Consider the following 13365-nt stretch of genomic DNA (forward strand, 5'->3'; position numbering starts at 1 on the left):
AGCATTTAATTCGATTTTTTTCATTTTATTTTTATTTTGCTGTCTAAAAATAGACAAGGCAAAAGTTAAAGAAAAAGCGAAACTATACTATACTACTACTATTTGCCTTTGGCACTGCGGCCATCGATCCGCGTTTTTCTTCTGAAGAGAAACTTACTCCATATAATAATAATAAGTACTATAACAACGAAAAACCTCGCTAATCTAAACCTTTCTCCGTGTTCGTGAAAACCACGCGCTTCTAGGGTTATCGATTTGTTTCGGAGCCATGGTTCGGCCTCCGCCTCGTGATAACTGGGAGAAGCTCGTTCGAGCGACGTTGAAAAGGGAGCAGTTGCGAAATGCCGGTCAAGGACATGCCAGACACCCTAGTGGAATCGCCGGCGCTGTTCCGCCTTCTCTCGCTCAAACAACTAACGTTGATTTGATTTTACAAGCCGCCGATGATATTCAATCGGAAGACCCTAACGTCGCCAGGATCTGTAAGCTTTCAAATCAGAATTTCAATTTCTGAAATTTCTGAATTTCTTTGATAAATGCAGTAGTAGACGTTGTTTTTTAACATTAGATCTAGTTAGGAGCATGCCTTCTCTGTTTACGGGAGTTTTGGACTGTTCTCATGGTGGCAGTGTTGAAAGTAGATAGTGTTGCAGTGATAGGAGTTTGAATTTTTCGTTTAATTTGTGTTATTTTCTTGGTATTTAAATTGCTGTGGTACTGGTATTATGGAAATTTTAATTTAATGGGGACTAAAATGAAACATATATTGAAAGTTGTGTAATGTTGCACCAGCCTTTGAATTCTAAACCATGATGCTACGCTTGCATAGTTGCATTCTGTTAACATTGTTAGACTGAAATGGATGGAAGGACCGAATTATTGGGAATTTGAAGTTTGAGGAATTAATTTGATATAAGGCATATCATTCCGAGAGTACAAAGGTTTTACTCTCAACTAAATTTATGAACCATGGAATTTTGTTTAGAGGGAAGGAGGTTGGTTGACTATGAATTTACTCACTCTCTAAGTTTTCAGCATAGGGAGGAATGTGTTATTTCACTTGATTGGTTTGATTTAACCCTGTTTTAAGTGCTCCATGATGTTATTCTCTGTATGTGGATTGGTTTTTGCAATTCACATTACATTTCTTTTCGTAGTTGGCTCATTATTATTTGTGCTTTCAACATGACTTGATTAGAATTTTGTTCCTTTCTACATCCTATGGCGTTGTAGGATTTGCATGGCAGCCTTTGGTGGCTGCCATTCTCGTGATGCCTTCGGTGATTGTAAGCCGGGAAAAAGATTGGGGCAATTATTACCTTATTTGTAAACCATGAGAGTAAATTCTTTTACGCTCACCTTTTGTCTCTTCTGTCCCCTCATTATCGACCACAACATCAAACAAACTCTCCATCAAAGCCTTTTCAGCCTCAACCTCTCATCTCCAGTAAACTGATCCTGTGGGCTTTTCCGGTGACCTCCCATATCTGGCAACCTTCACCCTTCCTTTTCCCCATATATATTTTTTAATCTTTGCTGCTCTATTTTCAGCCAACCTCTTCTTGCTTTTGCCACAACCTTGAATGCTATCTGCCATTTTTTATGGTGGATTTTTGGCTTGCCGCCAGGAACCACAATCGGCCATCAACAATACTGCTGTTCCTCAAATTTTGTAAAATTGAAGTGTTTAAGCTAATCTGCATGTACATTTCCTTGTCTTGTAAAATATCAAGATATCACAATTCATTGCATGCTTATATAATACATGGAGTATGTGAAAACTGTGATTAAGTTCATAGTGTTCTTTTTGTATGATTACGACTTTTTACTTTTGACCTTCAGTGTGTGAGCAGGCATATACTATGGCTCAAAATCTCGATCCCAACAGTGACGGTAGAGGAGTTCTTCAGTTCAAGACTGGTTTAATGTCCGTTATTAAGGTAATTCTAGTGACTTTGTAGGAATACATTGGAAAGGAAACCTTTTCTGTCATTTGATTCTTTTTGTTTTTCATGTGACTTTTAAGTGCTTAACAGCTCACCTGCTAATGACTTTCATTTAACTATATTCTATAGCAAAAACTTGCTAAAGAGGGAGGTGTTCGAATTGATCGCAATCGCGACATTGAAAACCTGTGGGAGTTTTATCAACGCTACAAGCAACAGCATAGAGTGGATGATATCCAACGAGAGGAACAGAGATTGCAAGAGTCTGGAACTTTTAGCTCTACACTGGGGGAGTATGTCCAACTCATGAATTTTAGCTAATTAAAGTCCAATAACGTAGTTTATTTCTTCAGTGAAATCAGAAGGTTGTTGTGATCCTACTACAGAAATGGCCTAAAAAAGAGCGTATAAAGCGTAGACAATGTTCACCATTCTTTCTTTTTGGTTACAAGACAATGTTCACCATTCAAGCCAGTTTATTGGGATGTGTTAGAATCAAACCTAGGATGATATTAAATAATGTGTTTTTTCCCCACCAGTAACTGTACATACTAAAGATGTAGCATCCTAGGCATGACGAGGTGCTATTATTGGTTGACTAACATAACATTTGTTCATGCTCATGAATTCTAGCTCGGGACGTAAAGGGTGTGGTGAGATCCCACATAGACTAGAGATATGGCCAAAGTAGTCTTATTAGTCTCGAGCAAACCTCGCCTTTTGAGCTTACCTTTGTAGTTTAGTTAGTCCCTGTTGAAAGGGAAAATGATAAGAGAATACAAGAGGCATATGGTGAAAACCGTGTATTTAAGAGCATCACAGACATTCTATTATATAGCCGATTCTACAATTAAGAGCATTGATTACAAAAGGAATATGTGCTATGGAATATGCTATGCTAAGAATAATCTAGGACCTTTTGATAATTAATAATTATTGTAAATTATTTTTTTTGAACGGCAATCATTATTTTAAATATACTCTAGAATATTCCTTTTATAATCAATGCTCTTGATTGTAGAATCGGCTATATAATAGAATGTCCGTGATGCTCTTAAGCACACGGTTTTCACCATATGTCTCTTGTATTCTCTTATCTTTTTCCCTTTCAACATGGTAACAGAGCCTCTCCAAGATCCGTTGGGCCACCCGCCATCGGGCCACCCATCGTTTATATCCACGCACCAAGCCCAATAGTGTTGGTGTGAGGGGGTGTGTTAAGAAGTCCCACATCGGACGTGAGTTGGCCCGGACAAGAGTTTATGAGTAAGAGGCAAACCTCACCTTACAAGCCGGTTTTGTAGGGTTCAGTTAGGCCCAACACCCAATTCTAAGAGTACCAAACCCAAATTCTAAGAAAGGTTATTTGTTCTTTTGTCTGTGACTAAAATGTTGATGCGTATTCTCTATTACGGCTCTGAATTATATTTCTCTATGGTTAAAATTATCAACCTGTTTCATAGGATATGCTTTTGTATGTTCCTGAAAATTTGATGTTTGGTCTGTGTATTTTGATCCAAATTTACCACAAATTGAAAATAAATACAAAAGCATTATGCAAAAAAAAAATAAAATACGAAAGCCTTTGCTTGATAGTGCCCTTTAATAAGCTCTTGAAATACTCTTTTGCTTCCTTGTCTGCTAAAGTTGATATGAAGTCAGCTTTTATCCTTTCATTTTTCCGCATAGGTAATTGCAACGTAGTGCGAGTATCTCACTTTGTTGTGACTAAGAAATCATTCTGTTGAAGGTTCAAAACATAGAAATATCTTAATAATGCAAAATGATAAGCTAATACTGATATAAAACCACTGAAACTGGGAGATGAACTGTCCATTTACTTTCCGGAAGTTATAAATGTTAATATGCTACTATCATGATGTGCAAGGCTGTCTTATTTATATTGATTAAAACCATTAGAATTATCTAGATTATGCTTTACTCTTGTATAATTTTTTTGCTTATTGATTTGTTCTTCTAGGTTGGAACTTAGATCGTCAGAAATGAAAAAGATAATTTCCACTCTACGTGCCTTAGTGGAGGTCATGGAGGCACTTAGCAAGGATGCAGATCCCAATGGAGTTGGTGGGCTCATAATGGAGGAGGTACTCCTTTACATAATTTTAAGATGTTTATCATGAAGCAGACTAACTCTGCTGATTATGCATGGGCAGTCCATTTTTCAATTGTTCAAGATAGTGTTTTAATGTTTTAACAATTAATTTTATTGTTGATAATGAATTGGGCTGTTTCAAAATTGTTAGCCACTTTCAGTTTTTCGGGTTAGAACTAGTTGACATCGAGAAATAAAAATTCTTCTGACTATATGTTGTCATTTGACTCTTAATAGTTTTATTATATGAACTTGGCAAACTTATAATAATATTTACTTTAACAAACCGATTGTACATATAACTTGTCATCTTTATCTTACATGTTTTCTTAGTTGAGAAAATTAAAAAAGTCAAGTGCAACGTTATCTGGAGAGTTGACGCCTTACAATATTGTTCCTCTAGAAGCGCCATCATTAACCAATCCTATCAGAATTTTCCCAGAAGTAAGTTGAATCCTTCAGAGTACTTGTGGTATCTCCTTCCCACCTCTATTTCTCAGTTAGCTAACGTTGTTATGTTTCCGTAATTGATAATCACTTAAAAGGTGAAGTACAAACATTGAAACACCCATTTACGTTTGTATGCATGATTTCTGTAATGTTATCGAGTTTCTCTGACTTATGTGGTTTGATTCTTAATCTCAGGTTAGAGGGGCAATTTCTTCAATCAGATATAACGAACAATTCCCTAGACTTCCTGCTGGATTTAAAGTATCTGGAAAACGGGATCCAGACATGTTTGATCTTTTGGAATTCGTATTTGGTTTCCAGGTTTGTAATGGTTATAAACTTTTCTGTTGCTGTATATCCTGGCTAATCCTGTGGTAATTAAACCCATCTTCATAGGTTCACGCTGGATACCCCTCTCTAATTTTTATTAATATTGATAAGTGGTTCCGAATATTAAGGATCATTTGTTTTGAGAATTATATTTCTAGTTTTCACAATTTTATGATTTTTAGGAATGGACAGAATCTTCTGTTTATGTTTTTTCTTTGTACAGCTAGGAGTAGATTTTAGGTCCACCTGTTTTTAAGTATCCCCTGTAGTTCTTATTGTTATTTCTTTGTTACCATTTTGATGGAGATTGTCTCCAGTTTTTCCTAGGCCTAAATATGTGCACAGCTGTTACCCTAATCCGACTTGTATCTGGTTCACGGAAGTTTATTGGTTTTGTTATTTAGTATAACAGACCTATCTTACTACGGTTTTTCTTATATATATTTAAAATTTTAATGCCGGTTTAGCAAGCCTTGGTATGGATACAGTTACCTCTGTAAAAACAAAAGCCGTGAATACAATTTCCCATTCAGATGTAAAATCCTCTCTCTCTCTCTCTCTCTCTCTCTCACTCCAATGCAGCACTGAAACTTCCGATTGATCCTTACTGATAGAGCTGTAAAAAGGGCCTTAAGGGGCCGGCCCTTTAAGGGGCGGACCCACTTATTCCTGATTATTAATTTTATTTAAATTTTAAACACAGTTTTTTTAGGGTGCCGATCGTGGACAGTGCTGATTGAAGAAAAAGAGAATAAGTTCACGACACTAGAAAAATTGTTTAAAATTTAAATAAAATTAATAATCAGGAATAAGTGGGTCCGCCCCTTAAAGGGCCGACCCCTTAAGGCCCTTTTTACAGCTCTACTTACTGATGAACGAGCTGCGTTCCTTTCTAACAGCCACAAACACAGTTCCGATACCGATAAACTTTGAGTTAGGATCAAATCTAGATCATAATAGTCTATGTGAATTAAGACAGTTTTTTTTTTTTTCCGAGCAATTCTGTAGTTTACCTGCTATCGTTGATTTTGTTTTATGGTACACTTGATTTTAGCAAAAGGCGAAGCAACGTTGGTCTGGGACAGAGTGTTGGTCTGTAAAGAACCAACACGAAAATAAATTAAGCTTAGCATAAATGAGGATGTTGCATTGGATGTGTAGTAAGACTAGACGAGATAAGATTAGAAATGGCAACATTAGAGAGTTGGGGTAGCACCTATAGTAGAAAAGATGGTGGAAACTAGGCTTAGGTGGTTTGGGCATGTAGAGAGAAGACCCCTGGATTCTATAGTAAGGAGAGTAGATTAAATAGAGGGTAGTTAAATCACTAGTGGCAGAGGAAAACCTAGAAAAACTATACGAGGAACTATTGGGAAGATCTAGAGATTAATGAGTTGGATAGAAATATGGTATATGATAGAGCATTCTGGCGTTGTTTGATCCAATGTTGATGGTAGGCGATCCCATTAGTGGGATAATGCTTGGTTGTTGTTGTTGTTGTTGTTGTTTTTCACTAGATTTTTGTGTGGAAGTTTTGTAGTTACTATTAAATAAATAAGATTATCCTTGATGTATGAGTCTTTTAGGCATAAATAATTTGTTTCTAACCATGTTTAATATTTGTCATTGATAATCATATTTTTCTTTTATGCAGAAAGATAATGTTAGGAACCAGCGTGAAAATGTTGTTTTGATGATAGCAAATGCGCAGTCGCGACTTGGCATTCCTGCTGGAACTGATCCAGTGAGTCCTTTTCAAGTTTCCAATTTAGCGCGGTTTCATGATTTACCATTTACTTTTTAAGTTTGTAAGCATACTATTTTGCTTGATTTTCCGTCTTAACAGAATATTCAATTATTTTGAATATACTTTCATGTTTTCGGCGAGGGTTGTTATACAACTTTTGCGTGAAATTATTTAAGAGTTCAATGCCAATTTTTTGTTTCAGAGGTGATCTAGAAATTGGGTTTCCAAGGATAGAATTATGTTCTCCACTGTTAAATAGATTTGCAATTTTTATGCATATTTTGTATTCATTTGTTCCTTTAATTGTTTGTGTATGGATTTGACTTTCAATGTATGAGCAAGACTGCTAGACTAGCGTTATGTTTGCTTATAGGATCAGAGAGTTTCATACATTTAAGTTGTTTGTTTTTTGATGCATAAAAAGCGTTTAGTTTTACTCTGAAATTGGAAATTACTAAAAGTTGTGGAAATTTGTCACCCATTTGGTAGGTTATGGTTTGTTATATGCAAGAGGTTTGTTCATCCGTTGAGTTCTTCTTTATAGGCCCACTTTTGTATGTGATAAGAGTGAAGATGGGTTTGTAGAGTGGGTTTTTAACGCAGTTAATCTAATTTTATGTGCCATCAGTACATAAATGCAGTAACTTATATATTATATTTTATATGGAAGAATGGTAGGAACCTCCTTTTCTCTAGCAGATAATCGGAATTTAACCTAGAAAAGACAAAGATAAATGTTACAGAAAAGGAAAATTGGATAATGACTGCCAGTAAGCTAGCTCTTCAACAGGCTAACTTCCTCTCAAAATCTCCTGAACTGGAATATTATTACCTCCATTTCTCTCTATCTTCTCTTTTTATCTTATTCCTAACTTAATTGCCCTCTGTGCCCTACCTGCTTGTGACCAAGTTGTTACTTGTTACAATGTTGACCCACATATTGCGTATCACATTTCTTTCTCCCCCATTTCCCACACAAGGCATAATCCAGCTGACATTCTCCATATGTGCTAAAGTACAGTATAGTTGGTCTCTAACAGTGACTGTATTGTGTGTGCCTGTTTGCAGTATGCTGCCTTGATGTTTATGTGTGGGAATGTTTTTGTGTCTTCCAAACTTACTGTTGAACTTTTTATGATCTCTTCATCCATTGATTTATGCTTTTTGAAAGGAAATTAGTCTTTTGCTTTTCTCTTATGTCTGATGGAATATACAGAAAATAGACGAGAAAACAATCAATGAAGTCTTCTTGAAGGTTCTAGATAACTATATCAAGTGGTGCAGATACCTGCGAATTCGTCTTGCATGGAATAGGTCATTACTTGAACTGTCTCTTGTTTTGAACTAGTTTTCTCTGTGAGTTTGCTTGATAAGGTTTTTGTTCCCCGCAGTTTAGAGGCAATTAACCGTGATAGGAAGCTTATTTTGGTTTCTCTATATTTTCTTATATGGGGTGAAGCTGCGAACGTCCGGTTTCTCCCCGAGTGCATTTGCTATATATTCCACCATGTAAGTTTTTTATTGTACTTTTTGACTTGTGGGTTATCTCTGCCTTTGTTAGCGCTGTTTCATCAAATAATTGAGATAAACTTGATAATTTCTTTCCTTTCATAAAATGGATATTTTGCATCAAATATACAGTTAGGCTACTACCATGCTCTCTGTTTTGATGAGTTTAAAATAGCCTTTGCGATTAGTAGCAGATATATAGTCGCCTGTGTCATTCAATTGGAACAAGTATAAAATGACATCTGTTTTTTATACTTCAAGTGAGTATTGAACATGGAAAAATATTAGGTTCTAATCGATTAGGGCTCCAGTACTCTCACAAAAAGGAAGGTATTAAACCTGCCTGTTTTGAAGATTAACTTGCATTTTTAGTAGTTGGACTGTTCTGGTCAGATTTTATTTTAATTTTTACATACATTTTGATGGTATCTTGTAGCTGTCTGTACACGTTGAATTCGAAAGGTTAGACACAGAAAAAATAGAAATAAAAAGCATTCAATCATAAAATAGAGATTTTATTTTAATTGAATGTTTTTTATCAATAATTTTTCATAAAACATTTGTTTCTTTTTTCAGTTGAAAGAACAAAGGAAAGTACTGTGTGGTTTGTGCTTTCATGTTACTTAGGTTATGTCCCTTTTACATAATGCTAAATATTTGACGTGTATGATGAAGCTTGTAGACTGGGATGGATCCAGTCACAGTATTATTAATAAAAGTCTTGTAAACATTAAGGCACTAGTTATATAACTTTTTTCGTTAAAAAGTTGAGGGAGTGTGGCCCCCACCACCACTTCGATCCACCCTGCTGAGAGTTAGTTGTTTCAAGTCACTTTTGAAGAATGCTAAAATTTCCCCTCTTATATTGGTTTATTCAGATGGCAAAAGAACTGGACGCTATTTTGGATCACGGCGAAGCTGAAGCTGCAATCAGCTGCTTAACCGATGATGGTTCTGCAAAGTTCCTCGAGAAAATCATTTGTCCTATATATGAAACGCTAGCTGCTGTGAGTTGCTTTATTGATCCTTAGCACAATGAAGTCATATATTTTAATTTCTGTTACGTGAGAGTATTCTTTTAATTTGTTTCGCATTTGATTTGTTGGTGAAAGCAATCACACGAGTCGCATCATTATTCCCTTTTTGTGCATGCTTCTGTTGATGGGTGAAACACCACACCCTGAACAAACACCTAGCTAAGTGAGGGGCTATTAAAAAATTTGATTACTGTATCCAGTGGCTGTGAAAATCTTAGGGTCTCTTTGGGAAAAAAAGGGGGGGGGGTGTTGCTTCTAGCCTGTACGGGCCACGGGTAGGCCACATAAACCAAAATAAAGTCTTAAAAAAACCAAGTAAATAATCGCCCCTAGCCAGGCCTCTTTTTTGGAGATTGAATATATATATATATATATATATATATATATATATATATATATATATATATAATATAATGTGTGTGTGTGAAGAAGCGTATGCAGTGTATATGGTATGTGTAACTTATATTCTGCTGCTACTTTCATGATATGCAGTGTCCATCTTTTTTGTTGTTTTTTTACATGTTGTACCTTTTTACTAGTGTATGTTTAAGTTGATTTGCCTTCTTATTTTTGTTTGATTTTTCTGTATAACGGCTGACCCGTTTAGCCCAATCCCATATAGTGCTGGGCTCAAATAGTAGTTTCAGAGCCTGTATTTTAACAGGGTTTTTGGCCCATCCCAATGAAGCCAGGTAGCCCGTTTTGACTGTCCTATCCCCCCCATGGACTCAAGTACACCTCTTTTTGCCACTGGGTGAGCTTTCAATTGATCTGCCTATCCATCAGACCCACCTTAACTTTAAACACCCATTTGCAACCAAGAAATGATTATCCAGAAAGAAGTGGAACATGCTCCCAAGTACCGTTAGAGTCTTTAGCTGAGATCTCATCAATTATGGCTTGTTTCTCCCAAGTACTGTATCAGGGTGCATTTGATCTACTAAAAAATAGGGGATTGGACAACTTTTGTTATACCCTGTTTGATTATAAACTGGTTATGGGACTGGACAAAATAGGTAGTAAGGGGCATGACAAAAACAATAACTTTTGTCCCTTGCTGAACCACAAGACAACTTTTTGTCCATAGTACAACTATAAAAAAATACAAAAATACCCATTTTGTTTTCGAATATATAAAATTTTATATCTATATCTCTCTTCGGTACAGTTTTGTCCTATCCTGTATTGTTCCGCTCAATACTTACTATTTTGCTAATCAAACGCACCGTCTTTAGTTGACATCTCATCAATTATAGCTTGTCTCCACCCTTGGTGAGATAATGCTTCTTGAACAGTCTTATAATAAAACAAACGAAAGTGCAGAAACAAAAGGATAATGAGCGGGAGATAAACGATGGTATGCCAATAAATTATGAATATGATTAGGGTTATGGGTTGAACGTTTACCCTCGTCGATTTGCGGATGATAATGGACAAATCGGCCGACGCTGATGGAGCCGGAGAAGTGGAAACACTTGGAACATGAGTTGAAGTGCGTGGTCCAAACCGTCACTCATAGGCGATGCCAAACCGGTTCAAAGGCGGTGGAGACTTATGTGATGATGAAGACACATATGGTACTGCTGAAGGAACAAAAGATAAAAAGATTGATCTTGAGCATAATTGGGTTGAGCCTAAATCAACCCTACAAAAAAACCAGTTAGGTGAGAACTGTCCACCACTTGTTAACACATTTTCTGACCATATCTCATCCAATGTGAAAATCTTAACAACCCCATCACGCCTGGGACTGAAAATATGGAGCGTGACCCGAGTGGTCTGATAGCAGGTGGCCCAATGAATCTTGGATAGACTCGATACCATCTTGGGATTGAAATCTTGTCTGTACTATGGAGAGGAATCTACACACATACGCAAGACAAAATTACACAACAGTTCTTTTGTAGTATTATAATTATCTTCGGTTTTCTTTTATTATACACATACTTACGTGCTGCTCTCACTCCAAAAAAAAAATGCAGGAAGCTCATTACAAAAATGGAAAAGCTGCACATTCAGCATGGAGGAATTATGACGACTTCAATGAATACTTTTGGTTAGCAGCTGTCATGACATGTAACATTTTTTTACTTGTAGGGAATTTTCAATTCTAATTTGTGGTCATGTGTAGGTCGCCTGCTTGTTTTGAATTAGGCTGGCCAATGAGGACTGATTCGCCGTTCTTACGTCAGCCGAAAAGAGCTTTCAAGAGGGTTAGTTTTGATGCTTTCTCATTCTATGATATTTAGGTTGTTTTTATATTTTTCTCTACAAATATGACCTTACTATAATTTATTTTTCTTCCACTTGGACTAATATTTTTTATGCCATCACAATTGAGTATAGTAAGTTGTAATCGATAATTTTGCTGTAGTTGTTTTCATTCCAAAAATTTATGTTTTTTTAATAGACCATTTTGAACTTTTTCCCTCATATATTCAAGATTGTTAGTCATTTTAAAATCATTTGCTGGTTTTATGATTGGTGTTTGTTTTGTTAATCGAGGGGTAATTTTATTTCCCTTTCTGTTTGTATTGTACCACACAATCATAGCCCTCCCTTTCTGTTTGCATCATAATCTCGTTAACAAGCTTTGTGAGCCACCTAATGCCCCTATCTCCAAAGACTTTTCCATACCTCAATTGGTATGTTGTCTGGCCCATCTACCGTACCATTATCCATCCTTTTCAGCGCTTCTTTAGTTCTTTTACACCTTGTTCTTGAATCTGGCAATATGAGGTATAATTTTGGTCGTCCTCTCTAATGTCTAGCCTGTTAGAATCTGGTAGAATATCAACTCCTTCATTAAATAAGTTGCGAAAATAATTCTTCCATCTATTCTTCATATCATATTATCATTTTCTTGAACCAGAACTTTACCTTCTTCATCCTTTATACACTCCACTGGTCCAAGTCTCTTGTCTTTCTTTCCCGCTCTTTAGCAAGCCTGTATATAGGTTCCCTACTTGGTGACTAAGGATTGGTATATCCGCCAAAAGCATTGGTTTTTGATTTGCCAACCGCCTTCTTGGTGTCTTTCTTTGTAGTAATATTGTATTTTGAGAATCTAAGTAGTTTGACCTATGGAATTTATGGGTTGTGGTTATGGTGACTATTTTTTTTTAATACTTAATCACAATCATTATTGTATTAATTTTTCTTGCTTGTATGTTGAGCACGTGATTGGCAGACGGGTAAAAGCAGTTTTGTTGAACATAGAACGTTTCTTCACTTATATCGAAGTTTCCATCGTCTTTGGATCTTCTTGGCATTAATGTTTCAGGTTCCTTTTTTCATCCATCAGTTTACTCTGAAGTATGAACTATTATTACTGATGACTAATGGCTTATAACATGTGAATGCTCCTCACAGGCTTTGACAATTATTGCTTTCAACCATGGACATATCAACCTGAATACTTTTAAAACAGTACTTAGCATCGGGCCATCATTTGCAATCATGAATTTCATCAAGAGTAAGATGTTTGTGTTTTCTAATGTTTTTGCTCGATTGAATTGCAAGTAATTCTCAAAATACTATTTTTATGATGAATAGGTTGCTTGGATGTGTTGCTCACATTTGGGTCATACAAAACTGCAAGGGGCATGGCTGTGTCAAGGCTAGTAATAAGGTTTTTTTGGGGTGGCTTGACTTCAGCGTTTGTAACATATGTTTACCTGTGAGTTTCTGATTTTCCCTTCGCTATTTTGTTGGGTAAATAGCAGTGTTGTCATGAGTTAAAAGTGGGTTGAGGTGGTAAAGTGATGCGTTCACATCAATGAGGTGATGCAAATGTTTTAAATAACTATAATGATTCATAATTTGATATAAGGACTAATCACAAGCAATATATGGATTAAATACAAATTATACTATAACAGTTCTTTGAAAATGTCAAGTAAATCAATATAGTTTAATAAATAAATATATAACAGACCAACTGTGACACACAACGGGAAATGTAGAAAATAAGATCATGTATCTGGAAAAGCCGTAGCTTCAGTCCAGAATATTAATATGGGATAAACTTAAAGGATAAGGGCCTTTAGCTTCAAGACTGGAAGTGCAAGTTAGGCACGGCAATAAATTTCAGATCGCATTCTCAGGGTTTCTTCTTGGATTGCCTTGTTATTAATTTATGAGGTATAGTGGTCTGAAATTGCACATTACATCAATGCTGGTTTGCTACTGAGCATTTGTGACCACTGACCACAGGAGCCACATCATCCGGAT

General features: G+C 36.1%; 1 protein-coding gene across 1 annotated transcript in view; it reads left to right on the forward strand.

Moving 5' to 3' along the window:
• LOC123897021 (callose synthase 10) overlaps window positions 1-13365 on the forward strand; it is a 36243-nt gene continuing 22878 nt past the window's right edge. Inside the window, exons 1-15 of the mRNA XM_045947519.1 lie at window positions 1-482; window positions 1843-1940; window positions 2076-2239; window positions 3928-4051; window positions 4393-4503; window positions 4705-4830; window positions 6494-6583; window positions 7803-7900; window positions 7978-8095; window positions 8974-9102; window positions 11115-11188; window positions 11264-11345; window positions 12323-12415; window positions 12505-12607; window positions 12688-12811. Coding sequence (XP_045803475.1) covers window positions 269-482; window positions 1843-1940; window positions 2076-2239; window positions 3928-4051; window positions 4393-4503; window positions 4705-4830; window positions 6494-6583; window positions 7803-7900; window positions 7978-8095; window positions 8974-9102; window positions 11115-11188; window positions 11264-11345; window positions 12323-12415; window positions 12505-12607; window positions 12688-12811 — 1748 coding nt within the window. The 5' untranslated portion in view covers window positions 1-268. The remainder of the gene's footprint in view (window positions 483-1842; window positions 1941-2075; window positions 2240-3927; window positions 4052-4392; window positions 4504-4704; window positions 4831-6493; window positions 6584-7802; window positions 7901-7977; window positions 8096-8973; window positions 9103-11114; window positions 11189-11263; window positions 11346-12322; window positions 12416-12504; window positions 12608-12687; window positions 12812-13365) is intronic.

This window comes from Trifolium pratense, linkage group LG7 (assembly GCF_020283565.1).
Source record: "Trifolium pratense cultivar HEN17-A07 linkage group LG7, ARS_RC_1.1, whole genome shotgun sequence".
Taxonomy (NCBI): Eukaryota; Viridiplantae; Streptophyta; class Magnoliopsida; order Fabales; family Fabaceae; genus Trifolium; species Trifolium pratense.